Source organism: Phyllostomus hastatus, unplaced genomic scaffold (assembly GCF_019186645.2).
Source record: "Phyllostomus hastatus isolate PE091 unplaced genomic scaffold, TTU_PhHast_1.1 phas_contig_80, whole genome shotgun sequence".
NCBI classification, from domain to species: Eukaryota; Metazoa; Chordata; class Mammalia; order Chiroptera; family Phyllostomidae; genus Phyllostomus; species Phyllostomus hastatus.
Genome location: NW_025333960.1, coordinates 30104344 through 30121181, shown reverse-complemented (window position 1 = coordinate 30121181; position 16838 = coordinate 30104344). Strand labels below are relative to the sequence as shown.

The window sequence follows — 16838 nt, the reverse complement described above, 5'->3', positions numbered from 1 at the left end:
TCCCACAGGCCCCTGTAAGAGAAGGAAGTACTCTCGGTACCATCCTCACAGAGGGGACAACAAGCAAGCGGGGTAGAGGAGCAGGGCACATCAATCTCTTATGATGCCTCTCAATGCAGGCCAGTGGCAAGAAGCCACAGCAAAAGCAGGGACAGTGGACCACATAGATTGACAGCTCCCATCGCCATGCTTAAATCAAGTAGATAAACTTTAGAAAATTTAGAGGACTGTGTAGGTCTCAGACCCTTCAGGCAAGCCTTTATAAATATCATTTCACTCCACAGCAAATGGATGAATACTAAATAGTTCTAGATAAGTCTCCCAGGCCAACATGTGAAGTGCACTATTTGACAGTTTCATGCTGGTGGCTAGCTGAGCAGGCCACCCACCGCCTCACCCTTGCATGGGCAGAGGGACTCCACCTATAGGTCTGTACCAAGAGTGTCCTCAAGAAACCTCCAATGGAGTGCCCTCTTCTCATTCCTATGTGTCTCCAGGACTCTAACTATTTTAACTGTATCATGTTTTCAGGTCTCATTTTTAAGATACCTGGTTAATTTTTGAGTAGAGGCATAAATCAGTTCAAATCAAATATTTAGGAATAAAAATGTGCAGGTGAAATAGATTTTTTTTAAATGTTGTATTTATTTTAGAGAGAGGATAAGGGAAGGAAAAAGAAAGAGAGAGAAACATCAATGTGAGAGAGAAGCATCGATCAGTAGCCTCTTGCACGCTCCCACCTGGGGACCTGACTGCAACCCAGGCCTGTGCCCTGACTGGGAATCAAACTGGCAACCTTCTGGTTGCAGGATGATGCCCAACCACTGAGCAACACCAGTCAGGGCAACTACTGAAACAGATGTAAATACAACTGCAAGTTTTTGATGAAACAGATAAAAAGAGACAGAGAAAGCATGATGCAGAAAAAGCAGGCACCATGGACTGTTCACACAGTGTGCTGACTAAACTGCTACCAAACTTGCAGGAGCCCAATGACTCAACCTGAGACCAAGTAGAAGAAAAAAGCAAAATTCCCTACCTTGCAAGCTGAGGCAAGTAGAGTCTTTGAATTGTTACAAGCAACACAAAATAATTCGTAACCATGTCCATATCTAAAATTTAAAAGGGAAAATGCATGACCCCTGTATTAGTAAATATTCTCATGCTACAAAATTTTTAAATGTGAAAAGAATAACATCAATCTCTCTATCTAACACACAGTTATTGCAGGGAACATTAAATTTCTAAGCAAACATTTGGGGGAAAAACACACAGACTAAAGAAAAATGCCAGTTTTCTAGAAGTAATACAACTTATCCATATAATTAGATTAAAATACAAGTTTTTACCCCCAGCCAGCCAGTACAACAGCAAATAAACCATGGCAAGGTTTATAATGGGAAACCAACAAAGGAAAACCAAGCAGAATAACAAAACTTGAAAGTCTCTTTTAAAAGAGGAGGGGAGAATGTATATTTATGTGTGTGTGTGTGTGTGTGTGTGTATACATATATGTTTCTTTACTTTAAAAATTAAGAGTGACAAACTAGCCTAGTAAATATAAGACACAGTAATATAAAAATCTATGTAAAATTTGATTCTCCCCCCTCATGAAAACCACTAAAAGATCTTTAGAGCAGGGCAGGAAATGTACGTAAGAGGAAAGCAAAGGAAAAAATCAAGTTGTGGAGGCGAGTCACAAGTTATGACAAAATCAGATCAAACTGCTAAAAGTTTAACTTACAGCTTTTGAACTTCAGGCCACAAAGTATTCTGCAGAAGTTGATCCTCAGTGGGAGGTTCTACAATAAATTTACAGCACTGCAATTATTTTTTTTTCTACTTCCATACAAATAAAAAAAGTAAATGGTAGAGCACTCACTTAGGTCAGCTGTGACAAATATACGTACTTAATAATGCTATTAAATTATCTTTTTTAAATTTCTTACCAATAAGTATGGAGGGTTGAAAGGCCACCTGGTGATACTCGAAACCTGTACTAGTTAACAGCTCTTCTTCCTCAGAAGGCTGAGAAGCTATATCTCCTAGTTCAAAAGAAATACAACATCATGAATGCAGTCACCACCACCTTTATGTCTCCTACACATGTTCTAATATTAAGGCTATCAGTTAGAAAGTAATGGCGCTTAAAAGTAGTGTAACTCAAGCCATATCCACGTGGTTCCAAAGCTACAGTTACTTCTACTACTCCAGTGTTTTATAAATGTGCTCGCAGGAGCACTAGTCAACTATATAGGGACTCCTTCCTGTGACCTAGTATTTCCCAAACTTTTAAAACCATGGAACATTCTTTAGGCACCCATATTAGCATTCATGGTTATAGTTCCCCATGACACACTTTGTGAAAGCTGCACCTACCTCAAGGTCTGCATGTGTACAGAGTACTTATCACAAAATATGTGATAAAAACAGATGCATGTATTGTGATATTTTTAAAAAGACTGGCTGTAATGAATATTAAGTACAGGCTGTACAAGTGTGTAAGTAGGTTTTATGTACACTATGGATTCAATAATTTTGGAGGCTAAAGTCTTACCCTGAAAGACAGCTTTATTTGATAATCCCAAAGCAGGGACAGTAGCTCCTTCTGGAAGTTCACCGTCTTGCTGGAATAGAAAGTATGATGTATGTTTCAAACACTGAAAGTTACCGTTACCTCAAGCACTACAAAAATGTCATGCTCGTAAGTACTGAGAAGCAGCTTAAAGATCACCTTTGTGCGGGTGTCTGAGCACACTTCCATTTCCTGAACCAACAGGTGCAATGCTAAACACTCTCCAACAGAGAGGCTCAAGCTAAACCCCCAAACCCTCTGCCCAATCCAGAAAGCTGGGCATCCTCTCATCCACAGGCTCATCGAACCCTAACAGCTCACTGGGTTTCGGGGTCTGACAGGAAATGCACAGGGCAGGCTTCTAGCAAAGAGGGAGCTGAAAATGTAAGGCCCGGAGCCCTACTTCCAAGAGAGTCTCACAGCATCCCTAATGATGCTGATGCAAACACAGTTGTTTCCCAGAAGGCTGGCATCATATTTTCATTAAACATATTTAAATAATCAAGTATTTTTAAAATGTTTTATAGAGTGCCACCTGAAATGCCAATAATCTGCTCAAATTCTGCAATTTATATCGATCAATTATCTCACATGAGACTGTATGCTAACTCTTAAACCCAGCATGGTGATAATATATAGTATTCATACCTTATTTTAACATTTAAGTTTTTTAGTGTCTTGAGCCAATTTGTTATAAAATTCCTGGTTTTGCTAGCAAATATTTAATATTTAAATTAGTGCATGCCACAGTTCACACAAAAGTTCATCAAGCCAATAATAAACTGACTTAACTTCCTTTCTACCCATATACTCTATTGACAGCCTGAAGCAAAATCTTTTTTTTTAATAGAGTTTTGATTTTTTTTTTTAAGATTTTACTTATTTATTTTTAGAGAGGGAAGGGAGGCAGAAAGAGAGAGAGAGAAACATCAATGTGCGATTGCTGGGGCTGTGGCCTGCAACCCAGGCAATGTGCCCTGACTGGGAATTGAACCTGCGACACTTGGTTCGCAGCCCACGCTCAATCCACTGAGTTACGCCAGCCAGGTGAAGCAAAATCTTTAAAAATTAAAATGAATGCCCTGGCTGGTGTGGCTCAGTGGACTGAGTGCCACCCTGTGAACCAAAGGGTCACCAGTTCAATTTCCAGTCAGGGCACATGCCAGGGTTGCGGGCCAGGTCCCCAGTGGGGGTGCGCAAGAGGCAACCACACATTGATGTTTCTCTCCCTTTCTCCCTGTCTTCCTCTAGCTCTAAAAATAAATAAATAAAATCTTTAAAAAAGAATAAGACTTCTTTAAAAAAAATTAAAACGAAGTGACTAGATTTAGTTAAAACATTTAAAGAGATACTCACAGTATGAAGCACATTATTCAGAGACTGGCCTGTAATGGCACAAAAATTTTCCACAAAATTCCGAGGCGCAGAAAATACTCGAAGAACTTTTTCATCTGCTCCAGATACAAACTGAAATCGATTAATCATTGCCAAACATTTCAGGTCATATCCATGTATCTGAGGCCGAGCAATTTCATGCCAAGTCACCTGAGTATTAAAATAGAATAAACAAAATCATACGTTTTAAGAAATCAAATTCTTTTCAACAAGTAAAAAAATATTAGGCACAAAATCATTTATTATGCCAGTGATTTCCAACCTTTTTTAATCTCATGGCACACATAAGCTAATTTCTAAAATTCTGCAGCACACCAAAAAATACATTTTTTGCCAATCTGAGAAGAGAATAGGTGTAATTTCAATTCATTCACTGATGGCTATTGTTGTGTTGGCTGTTTTCATTATTTTCATCTGACAATCTAATGAAAAGAGGTTAGTGCCCTTTTTTAAATTAAATAGTCAAGTATTGCATATTTTAACAATTCTTGTCACACACCAGTTGAAAATCACTCTAATGTGCCATGGAGATATGACCATGGGGCAGATTCATCCATGCTGTCATGTTGATCAATGTTCAATCCTTCTCACTGCTGGGTAGCATTTCCTTGTATGACTATACCAGTACTTGCTGATCCCTTTGCCTACTGATAAGACATCTGGGTTGTTTCCAGTTGTCATTTACTTAAAAGGAGACATGGAACATTTGTACACAAGTCTTCGCATGGATTTAAGCTTCTACTTCTCTTGGGTAAACAGTACCTATAAGCAGAATGGCTGGATGATACGGGAGATAAATATCTAAGTATTTAAGAAACTGCCAAAGTATTTCCCAAAGCAGTTACACATCTAACAGCAGTATATGAGAATTCCAGTTGCCCCCTCCCTCACCAACAGTTGCTCTAGTCAGTCTTTTACCTTTAATCATCCCAATATGTGCAATGGTGTTTCACTGTAGCTTCAATTTGCATTTCCCTAATGACTAATGGTGTTGAGAATCTTTTCCTGTTCTTACTTTCCAGCCATATGTATTCCTTGGAGAAATATCTGTTCAAATCCTTTTTTTTTTTAACTGGACTGTCTGTTTCCCTATTATTGAATTCTTAAAAGTTTTATAAGTATTCTGGATATAAGTTCTTCTCAGATATATAAATACTTTCTCCCAATTTGTGACTCATTTTCCAGTCTGTCAAAGAGCAAAAATTTTACATTTTTATGTCCAATTTATCAATTTTAAAAAACAGATTGTAAATAAAAAACTGAACCATTAACAAATCAGCAAACGCAACAGAAAAATCAGTCCAAATCATTTGCCTTGTCTTTCAATTGACTATAATATTACTCCGTGTGCCCTCAAGCCTATTAACTTGAATCTACTACATGCTACTAAAGCAATAATGTCAGTGGCAAATCCCATTAGCTCTCACTGACTGACCCACATTCAGGCTCCATAAATTTTTGTCAAAAACTGAAGCTGAGTATACTGGCTTTCTCTACTGCACAGCACAGTTCAAATAAAAATAAAGCTTTATTATTTTGTTGAGCTCAGGGCCAAGATTGAAAAGTTGCCTGAACAAACATCACCCTCAACCTCTATTATCTAACACTGTATGACTTTAGAAAGTAGCGTGTACTGTACACTTGGTAGTGTTTCCCAATTAAATCACAAGTCATAACAGCACTTTTGTGTGAAACTGAAGTAAATACATTTTGACGATAACATTTGAATTATTTGAACTGTGTATGTTTAAAATTTTAAGAAAATATCAAACTGTTCCAGAGTGCTTGTATCTGTTTACATTTCCACTAATGATATATGAAAGTTCCAATAGCTCTGTATCCTTGTGACCACTTGTTACTGTATTTTTCACTTCAGCCTTTCTAGGGGGTGTGTAGTGACAACTCATCACAGTTTTACTCTGCATTTCCCTAGTGACTAATGATGTGGCCCCACTTCTCACATGCTCATGGATGTATTTTAAAGTGGATCAGTCAAGTAGGCCAACATTTTACCTGTGAATGGCCTTTTCTATTCCATGGAGCAAAAAGTCGAGTTGTCTGGTCAGTGCCAACTGTGATGATAAATTCTCCTTCTGGATCCCACATAAGGTCTTGAACACCATCAAAGTGTCCAGAAATGACAATCTCTGGAGTCCACTCTCTCTGTAATGAAAGTGCTCGTGTCACATCAAAATAATAAAAGACCACCACCACTCAAAATAATGCCTTCTGCCCTAAGGTTTTATACTGGGAAAGACAGAAGCCCCCCAAGCAAGGTGAAAAACTAAGTAAACAAGATGAGCTATTAAAATTATAGAATCTGTTTTCCAGCCAAGCATGTTAGAATTTAAACATTTAAATGTGTCCTGTATCCTTTAAAGCAGTAACTCTGGGAAATTCCCCTCCATTCATTATTTTTAAATTTTATTTGTTTATTTTTAGAGGGAGGGGAGGGAGGGAGAGAGGGAGAGAAACATCAATATGAGAAACAGTGATTGGTTGCATCCCATACACGCCACAGCTGGAGACCAAACCCACAACCCAGGCATGTGGCCTGACATGGAATCAAACCGGCAACCTTTCCTTTTGCAGGAGGATGCCCAACCAACTGGGCCACACCAGTCAGGGCCCCTCCATTCATTACTTATTAAGTGCCTCTTAGAAGCCAAACTCTACTCAACATTTTTGTGCCTAAATTAACTCCTTTGTAAAATTACCTAACTCAAAGAATCATTATAAGAATTAAATGAGTTTATATTTATATCATCAAAATGTCCATATTACCCAAAGCAATTTACACATTCAATGCAATACCTATTAAGTACCAATGACTTATTTCACAGACATAGAACAAACACTTCAAAAATTTATATGGAACCATAAATGACCCTGAATAGCTGCTGCAATTTTGAGAAAGAAGAGTAAAGTAGGAATGATCACAATACCTGACACTAAACTATATTACAAGACCACTGTAATCAAAACAGCCTGGTACTGGCATAAAAACAGGCACATGGACCAATGGAGCAGAACAAAGAGCCCAGAAATAAACCCAAGTCTCTATGGTCAATTAATATTTGACAAAGGAGGCAGCAACATAAAATGGAGTAAAAATAGCCTCTTCAACAAATGGTGTTGGGAGAACTGGACAACTACGTGCAAAAAAATGAAATTAGAGCACCAACTTATACCTTATACAAAAATAAATTCTAGGTGGATAAAAGACTTAAATATAAACCGTGACACCATTAAAGTCCTAGAGGAGAACGTAGGTAGGAAAATCTCAGATATTTCACGCAGAAACTTTTTTACTGACATGTCCCCTAGAGCAAGGGACATAAAGGAAAGAATAAACAAATGGGACCTCATCAAAATAAAAAGCTTTTGCACAGCTAAAGAAAACAGTATCAGAATAAGAAGAGAGCCAACTGTATGGGAAAACATATTTGCCAATGATACCTCAGACAAGGGTTTAAGCTCCAAAATATATTAAGAACTTACACGACTCCACTGTAAGAAGACAAGCAACCCAATTAAAAAATGGGCAAAGGACTTGAACAGACACTTCTCCAAGGAGGACATACAGAGGATCCAAAGACACATGAAACAATGTTCAATATCACTAGTTATCAGAGAGATGCAAATTAAAACCACAATGAGATACCACTTCACACCGGTCAGAATGGCCATCACAAACAAAGCAACAAACAAGTGTTGGAAGAGGATGTGGAGAAAAGGGGGCCCTAGTGCACTGTTGGTGGGATTGCAGACTGGTGCAGCCACTGTGGAAAACAGTATGGAATTTCCTCAGAAAACTAAAAATGGATCTGCCTTTTGACTCAGCAATTCCACTGCTGGGATTATATCAGAAGAACACTAACACACCAATATAAAAGAACCTATGCACCCCGATGTTCATAGCAGCACAATTTACAATAGCTAAGTGCTGGAAGCAACCTAGGTGCCCATCAGTAAATGAATGGATCAAAAAACTATGGTACATTTACACAATGGAATTCTATGCAGCAAAAAGAAAGAAGGAGCTCCTACCCTTTGCAACCGCTTGGATGAAGCTGGAAAGCTATATGCTAAATGAAATAAGCCAGGCAGTGAAAGACAAATACCATATGATCTCATCTTTAACAGGAACCTAAACAACAAAACAAAGAAACAAGCAAAATATAACCAAAGACACTGAAATAGAGGACAGGCTGACAGTGACCAGAGGGGAGAGAAGAGGAAAGTTCAGGGGAGAATAGGAAGGGTTTACAGGAGCAAATTTAAAGGACACATGGACAAAAACTTGGGGGAAGGTGGTAATGGAAGGGAAGCGGGAAGGGTTGGGTGGGTGGGCTGGAATCAGAGTAAAAGGGAGAAAACTGTACTTGAACAAAGATAAAAATAATAAATACATACATACATACAAAAAAATGAGTTTATATTTGTAAACCACACAGAACAATGGCAACATATACTAGGTACTATGTATTTTTTATTCTAAATAAGGAAAGAATACCATGTAAAATGAGTTAATAGATTCTGAGCATGTGTCTCAATCGCTTTCTTTACAAAGTAAAAGGAACTGTAGGTGTAGAAGACAGAAGGGTGAATCAAACCTAGTTGGTCCATTTACTGAGGAAGTCTGCACCAGCCACAATATAAACAGTAACTCAGTTGGCTGAGTACTGCCCTGCAAACCAAAAGGTCATCAGTTTGATTCCTGGTTAGGGCACATGCCTGGGTTTTGGACCTGGTCCCCATTTGGGGCATGTGCAAGACTGATATTTCTCTCCCTCTCTTTCTCCCTCCCTTCTCTCTCTCTAAAAATAAATAAATACAATCTTAAAAAAATAAACAGTGACAATGAAATACAGAAAAGTCTTATGCTTGGTCCACAAAGCATCTTTTTGAACCAGGCTTAAGTGGTGGTAAAACTTGTTTTAAGAGGAAAATTAAATTTGTGTAAATACCTACAAGGTCATTCAAAGCCAAATCTAATGAATGGGGTTAGTGATTAAGCTAAGTTATATTATTTCTGGTCAAATATATAAAAAGATGCCTTGACCAGGTAGCTCAGTTGGTTTAAGCAATGTCCTGATATGTCAAGGTTGTGGGTTCTATCTCTGTTCTGGGCACATAGGAGAAGCAACCAATGAATGCATAAATGGGTGGAAAAACAAATCAATGCCCCCCCCCAAAAGTCCATTAAAAATAAATAAATAATAATATAAAAAGGCTTTGACAGAGAAATGCTATTCCTTTCCTCTGTGACATAAAAACTGATTCTAAAGCTAGCACTAATGAAAGTGTCCAAAAAGTTCTGAACAAAGAACAGCACTTTTGGAATTAGTACAATCTTCCAATGTCAGTCCTAAAGGGCAGTGTTTGATTTTAAAAATCACTCTTGGGCCCTGGCTGGTGTGGCTCAGTGGACTGAGCACCAGCCCAAGAATCAAGGAGTCACCTGTTCGATTCCCAGTCAGGGCACATGCCTGGGTTGTGGGCCAGGTCCCCAGTAGGGAATGCACAAAAAGCAACCACCCATTGATGTTTCTCTCCCTCTCTTTTTCACTCCCTTCCTCTCTCTACAAATAAATAAATAAAAATAAAAATCACTCTTGATTGTAACAAATGTATCTCTCCGGCCTGGGATGTTGACAATGCAGAAGGTTCTGTATGTGTGGGGCCATAAGTATTTATGAACCTTTTGTGCTTTCTATTCAATTTTTCTTTGAACCTAAAACTGCTCTAAAAAATGAAGTCAATTAAAAAAATCACCCTCTATACTTGTAAGTAGCTATGATAAATTTGAAGCCAAATTAAAAGCATAAACAGTGAAATTCTGTCTCCTGGTTTGAGTTTCTACTTACTCATCTGATGCTTTCTTCTATGAAGGCTCTCAAAGACCTGAAATACGGCTCAAATGAGCTCTGAATTAAGAATGAAATTAAATTTATCCCCTTAAATATTTCTTATTTAAAAGTATGATATGCCAGGCCGTTTTTTAAACACTGTACAAATATTAATTCATTTAAGCATTATAAAAATCTTTTGAGTGGGTGCTCTTACTGTCCACATTTTACAAATGAGGAGCCTGAGACAGAGCTTACGCAATGTCCTCAAGGACACACAGCTGGTCAGTGAGTGCTGGGGCAGAACTTGAACCCAGGATATCCACTTCCAAGGCCTGTGCTTTTAGCCACTATGTTCCTATTTCATTTGCCCACGCAGCACATAAGAAGCAAATTAGAAAGTAAAGAGATCAAATAATGATGAGCATGATTAAAGGAAGACTACTCCTCTTTGGGAAGAAACAAAAATTATAAGAAAAAACTAAATTAGCTTAATACTTGGAGGGCCGTGTAGAATTACACATATTAACAGTCCCTGAGAGCATCAATATATTCTGTCACAAAATAACAAGCTCTTAGAATGCCATTTTGTCAGTCATTCATTCAATAATTATCTATGGAGTACCTACCATTCAACAAGAAAATATCAAACTAAGTTAACTCCTTTTAAGACAAGGAAGGTACACATTTTAGAAAAAACTCCCATAAAATTTTTTTATAGCTTAAAGGGAGAACCTAAAATTTATGTAGTTTAAAGTTCACTTATGTAGAAAACAGACCTATGGGCAAATTTCAAAATGTCAACGAATTCTGGAAAAGTGCTTTAATTCTTAGAGAAACATAAGCTTGTTATCTAGTAAACTGCAGTATAATGTTCACAAAAAGAAGTGATGTCATTTGAACTTAAATGCCTCTCCTATGTTCCTGTAGAGTGTTATAAGAAAAACAACACTGTTAACCTAAGTTTCATTCAGGATTCACTCTACTTGATCACAAATGCTTTATTTAAAAGTGTTTTTCTTACTGGGTTAGCTGTATTCTGTTTCCAAAGGTGCAATGCTCCATGGAAAGCATGAGCGATTATCATAGAGCCATCTTCACTGAACTGGCAGTCATAAAATCCCAGAGTATTTCCACCTACTTCACCTACTCGAACCTATGCAATAATAGATAGAAAACAATTTGTTATCAATAGTCCACATTTCTCACAACAGAAACCACTGATTCCAGAGATTATGTTCTCAGTTAATAAACATATACAAAGAGTGAACATTGGGGCTCTAGCTATTAAATATTAAGTTTTAAATCCAATTTTTTATTTCTTAAACATTCCTATTTTTACCTGTTCTAGCCAAACTCCTGACTCTTCATCTGGAGCCCAGAGAATCATGGTTTTATCCATTGAGGCAGACAACAATCTCATTGGCTGTTGTAGAACACCATCTAAAAAATATAAATTAGTTTCTTTAGGTTTTTAGCAGGCATCATGTTTATAGATTACTGGGGAAAAAACCACCACAGATACTGCAAAAATGTTTACTTCAGCAATGCAATAGCAAAATGTTGGCAACAACACAAACATCTACCGTTAGAAAAACAGGTAAACAAGTTGTGGTATATTTAGACAGTGGAATACTGAACTGCAATAAAAATAAAACTAGAGCTACATGAAACAACATGGATACAACTCCAAATCTTTAGCATGTTAAGCTAAAGAGGCAAGTTATAACAGGATAAGTACACTATCATTTTAATAGCTGTAAAAGTACTGTTTATGGCCACATAAATGTGTAGTTAAAGTACAAAACCATGCATAGGAACAGGAATGGTAATGCCCTAAATTCAGTACTCTAGTTGGCTACAGGGAAGGATGGAGGGGCAAGGGTTCACAGAGGTCCTCAGTATCTATAATATCTGGTTCTTTTCTAACTGCAGCACATAAGGCATAATATAATAAAAGCTGAATGGTGATTACCTGAACATTATTGATACTCTCTGTTGTGTTGGGGAAGGGGCTGTGGGAAGAACATGAGCTGTGCCTTACTCAGCTCTACACCCAAGCACCAGCTTAAGCATGCATCACTCCATAAATGGAGGGTAAGGGCAAAAGGAAGAGGGGGGCGGTCTTATTTTTTCACAAATTATGTGTGTCATTATTACCCACTTTGTATTGCCAAGGGTAAAGAATCCAGTAAGGTTTCCCTGAAAGGCAATTTCTCTTAAATCTCATAAAGATTAGTCCAACACTTGTCAGAAAAAAGCTAATAGATGAGGTGATTTCAGCATCATGGCAGGAATCATCCTTTTCCTACTCAGGAGTACAACTGTCTTTTCTCTTTGTTTATTAAATTTATTGGGGTGACATTGGTTAAGAAGACCATATAGGTTTCAGGTGTACATTTCTATGATACATGATCTTGTAGATTGCATCGTGTGCCCAGCACCCACAGTCAAACAGTCTTCCTGTCACCATGTATTTAGCCAAATATATGCGTACAGTTTTTAGTGGAATTGAGTATCCAGAAGAAGAGGACTGAAGTATTACACTTTGTCAACTTGAAAATGTTTTACATTTGAGATTTCTAATCACACTAAAAAATATGCTCCATTTTATTTGGTCAGCTTAAAATTCTGTACATGAGAGATAACTGAAATGAGGGATACGTGTATGTTGTTCTTCCTACCTTTGTAAAATGATGGCTGCCAATGAACTGCGTTTACCCAGTTTTCGTGACCAGCCAAAACAGTCTCCAGAGTAACTGCAAATGCTGTTTTAGTACCTATAACAAAAGCAATGAAGAAGTACTTTCTTCAATGCTCTTCCAAAAGGAACATTTTCATAACCATTCAGTTGTACATTTATAGCCAGAAAAAAAAAAAAAAGAACAAAACATGATTTATCAGAGTCAACCGAAAGAACATACATTCTAAATTTCATTAACTTCACCATTGTTCAAAATTACAGGAGAAAAGGTCTAAAGATAGATAAATTTTCCTCCACCTTTGTCTCTTCCCAGTCAAAAATAAATACTAAGGAATATGCTCTATTTTCTGAGACAGCTATTGTCATACTACATTTTAAAAGCAAACACAAACACGCCAGCCTCCTAGCTATGCTCACTCACCATCACAGTATAATAACCTAGAATACTCTTTTTTAAAAATTAAGATAAACAAGACCCTGGCTGGTGTGGCTCAGTAGATTGAGTGCTGGCCTGCAAACCAAAGCGTTGCCCGTTCAATTCCCAGTCAGGGTACATGTCTGGATTGTGTGCCAGTTCCCTAGTAGGGGGCACACAAGAGGCAACCACACACTGATGTTTCTCTCCCTCTCTTCTTCCCTTCCTTCCCCACTGTAAAAATAAATTAATAAAATATTTTAAAAATATTAAGATACATGCATAAGAAAGTAAAATCAGTATCATGACATTTCAAACAAAATAGTTAATAGAAATATTTTAAAAATTCAAGTTTGGGCCCTGGCTGGTATAGCTCAGTGGACTGAGCACAGGCTGTAAACCAAAGGGTCGCCGGTTCGATTCTGTCAGGGCACATGCCTGGGTTACCAGCCAGGTCCCCAGCAGGGGGTGCACAAGAGGCAACCACACATTGATATTTCTCTCCTTTTCTTCTCTCTCTGAAAATGAATAAATAAAATCTTTAAAAAAAAATTCAAGTTTGGGAATATCTACTCATAATATGTTCGTTATAGTATTTCTTGGCTCTCCCCCATAAAACTGTTACCAATATCTCAGTTCTTACAGGTTTTATAACCAAGAAGAGAAAAACAAAGAGAATTCCTGGGAGAACAATGCTCACTGAGAACTAACTTTATAATTTAGATACACATCCAAAAATACCTTCTTCAAAAACAAACAAACAAAAATTTTTTAAAAATAACTCCTTCAAATACAATTATTTCAACAGAATCAAGACATCACGCAGGAGCATTGTTCTGATACAAGACAATAAGAATGTCAGAATTATATACTACTCAAATGTAGGAATTTAGCTTGTCTTATAAAATATTTTTCTACAAAGGTACAAATAATTAATATTATTACTGTAGATCCTTCTATGCTAAAATTACAAATTTAGTAACATTATACAAATTTACTGAGAAAACATTCAAAATATTTTCAGTTGCCCTGGCCAGATGGCTCAGGAGTGTTGCCCAGTAGACCAAAAGGTCGTGGGTTCAATTCTCGGTGGGAACACATACAAGAGGCAACCAATCAATGTTTCTCTTTCTAATAGATCTTCTTCTCTCTCTCTTTCTCAAAATCAATGAACATGCCCTCAGGTGAGGATTAAAATATATATTTTTTCAGGCAATTTAAAAAAACTCTCACTAATATTGCTTTGAAGAAAATTTTCTTATATGAAGAGCAACTCATCATTCCACAAAAATAAAAAAAGGAAAAATGCATAGTATCAAGTTTCATGTACAGCTCTGATACTTCTGAAAAACTAATCTTCACATTGGTATAAAGTAAAACATGAATGAATCAGCTAGGAGACCTAAGTATTAGCACATTAAAATTTTCATTATTACTCACTTTCATTTTCTACAGTAAAAGTACTTTCCTTCAGTCTTATATTATCATCATCCTGAGTTTCTAATGATGTCGATTTTATATACAGCCTCCATACTCGTATCAGGCAATCTTGTGAACAGCTTGCTAAGAAAAGATCTTTACCTAATTAAAAAACGAAATTTATTATTTTTCTAGCATTATATTCTTAAATTAAGGTATAAGACTTTCTTCTCTATAATATGCACATTTCTAGATTTCCTGAAAAAAAAAATTAGACTTTGCTCCCTTACCCTTCATTCACCTGACCTATATTCAGTTTTACTGACATTGACAAATGAGTATACAATGCTAATAAATGGTTGCAGCACATGGTATTCCTATACACAGTCCACTAAGATATATAAAGAGCTTCTCAGAATGTCTGCATGCAGAATAGTCAGCTCTTGCCCTCTTTTAAACATCAACTTGTTTCACCTTCTACCACCCCAATCAATAGTTAACAGAAGGGATAAGTGTCCTCTTTTCTAATTGGGACTACAGAAAAATATTACATACAAAGAAAGTTTAAAATTAAAACATAGGAGACTGCTTTCTTGGAAGTTACACACACTTGTCCCCATCACATGTATTTCAGCAAAATTTCATACTAACCAAAGGTTGCCCATTCCACGCCTCTTAACCAATCCTCATGTCCACAGAGAGAAAGCACTTTCTGGAACTAGTAAGATAAAAATTATCATGCTTGGTGCAAGAATTTAATATTTTCATGTATATCATATCACTGATTTCATTTGGTCTCAGCCAGTCCCTGCTGAATCTTTTTTTTAAAACAGGGAACATTATCTGACTAGACGTGAGACAGAGGTCTCATATGAAAAATCTCATAATCATCTAATTGAGCAACATTGGTTAGATAATATCTGTAGACATCAAATACTCTAAATGTTAACATAATAGAATGACATATGATATGATGTAACAGATAAAATTGGGTAGTTGGACATTCACAACCATTTTAAACTGTCTTACAGAATGCAAAGAAACAAGTATCTCCATTATTATTTAATAAATGAGCCTAGTTAACCAACGCTCTTTCTAGAAATTCCCTCTCCTAGTTTAACCACTCAAAGTGTACATAAAGCTCAGAAGGACAAAAAAAACGCTACGCCAGGAAGTGTAGGGTTAACACATTTCATTTAAAATTTTAAAGAAAAAACACTACCGCAGTATCTTCCTTCTCTTCTTCACCTACTCAAGGACCTGTTTCCTCCTAACAACTCTGCACCTGATAGTCAAGGCAGTAGTTGTTTGGTGTTCAGAGAGTATGAAACCATTTAGCTGAGAATTGTTAAAAAAACTACTCCTCTTGATTTATTTTGGTTTAGATGAGAACATTCCCAAAATTCTGTAATCTTGAAATAGTATTAAGAAATGTAATTAAGCAGAAGCTAATGCCAGTCCCTTAATGAATGTCATTAATTACCTGGTCATTTTGTTGAACAAATAAGTGGATTTTGCAGTCATCATCGCCACATGCTAATATTGGCACTGGGGGGAAAAAGCGATTTTCACTGTTAAGTATTCCATCATATGTTATGATTATCACCTGTGCTGTATTCTAAACTCTAAATAAAGAACTCTGACTTCTTTTTCTCACATCATTGAACAAATAAACTGAAAGTGCTCAATACATATCTACTGGCATCAAGTGAACACTCTAAAATGTTCTATTACATGGTTACTTGACAAAAAATGACTACTGATAGAGAGTTATTTTTCTCCATTAGATGTATTTTATGATAGAAGAAGCAGTGAAAAGAGAAGCTTGAGGGAAAGTTTGGGTCATTTTCACTGTCAGCCAGACAACTAATACAAAGAGCCAATGAATAATAAAATGGAAGAGCTACTACAAGCCTGGCATCATGGTAACTGCACAAAGGTGTAATGGTATGTTTGTTACTTTAAGGACCTTACATTTTGTTTGAGAATTCAACAGTAAAACAAAATTCCTGAAGCAACTAGAGAACCATATAAAAGAGTATGTAAGTAAATATGTGGTTAAAAAGCTATGAAAGGTGCAACTATAAAATTAGATTTCTTTAATAGCACAAAAATCTAATTTACATTACCAAAGGATAGCCCTAATAACTGTAGAGCAAAATAAAACAGGAACTCTTTCTCTAAGGAAACACCTTGCAACCAAGTAGGTTCTTCAAAGATTTTCAACCTTAAACACACTAAAAACAAAAATAATAAACTCCAGCTTCCGGCCAAGATGGAGGCATAGGTAGACACACTGTGCCTCCTTGCACAACCAAGATAGGGAAAACAACAATTTAGAAACAAAATAACAACCAAAACTGACAGAAAATTGATCTGAATGGAAGTCAGACAACCAAGAAAATACACGTGTTCATCCAGACCGGTAGGAGGGGTGGAGTCGGGCAGCCAGGCGTGGGTTGCGGTGGGCAGGCATGG

The 16838-nt window shown here is 36.9% G+C and overlaps 1 protein-coding gene across 1 annotated transcript in view; it reads right to left on the bottom strand.

Moving 5' to 3' along the window:
* ELP2 (elongator acetyltransferase complex subunit 2) overlaps positions 1–16838 on the bottom strand; it is a 41101-nt gene that overhangs the window by 11376 nt on the left and 12887 nt on the right. Inside the window, exons 6-17 of the mRNA XM_045849670.1 lie at positions 15844–15908; positions 15012–15078; positions 14382–14522; positions 12507–12602; positions 11165–11265; positions 10847–10978; positions 5984–6133; positions 3932–4120; positions 2558–2627; positions 1950–2045; positions 1745–1802; positions 1040–1112 (exon numbers count right to left, since the gene is read on the bottom strand). Of these exons, the coding sequence (XP_045705626.1) occupies positions 1040–1112; positions 1745–1802; positions 1950–2045; positions 2558–2627; positions 3932–4120; positions 5984–6133; positions 10847–10978; positions 11165–11265; positions 12507–12602; positions 14382–14522; positions 15012–15078; positions 15844–15908 (1238 nt within the window). The remainder of the gene's footprint in view (positions 1–1039; positions 1113–1744; positions 1803–1949; positions 2046–2557; positions 2628–3931; positions 4121–5983; positions 6134–10846; positions 10979–11164; positions 11266–12506; positions 12603–14381; positions 14523–15011; positions 15079–15843; positions 15909–16838) is intronic.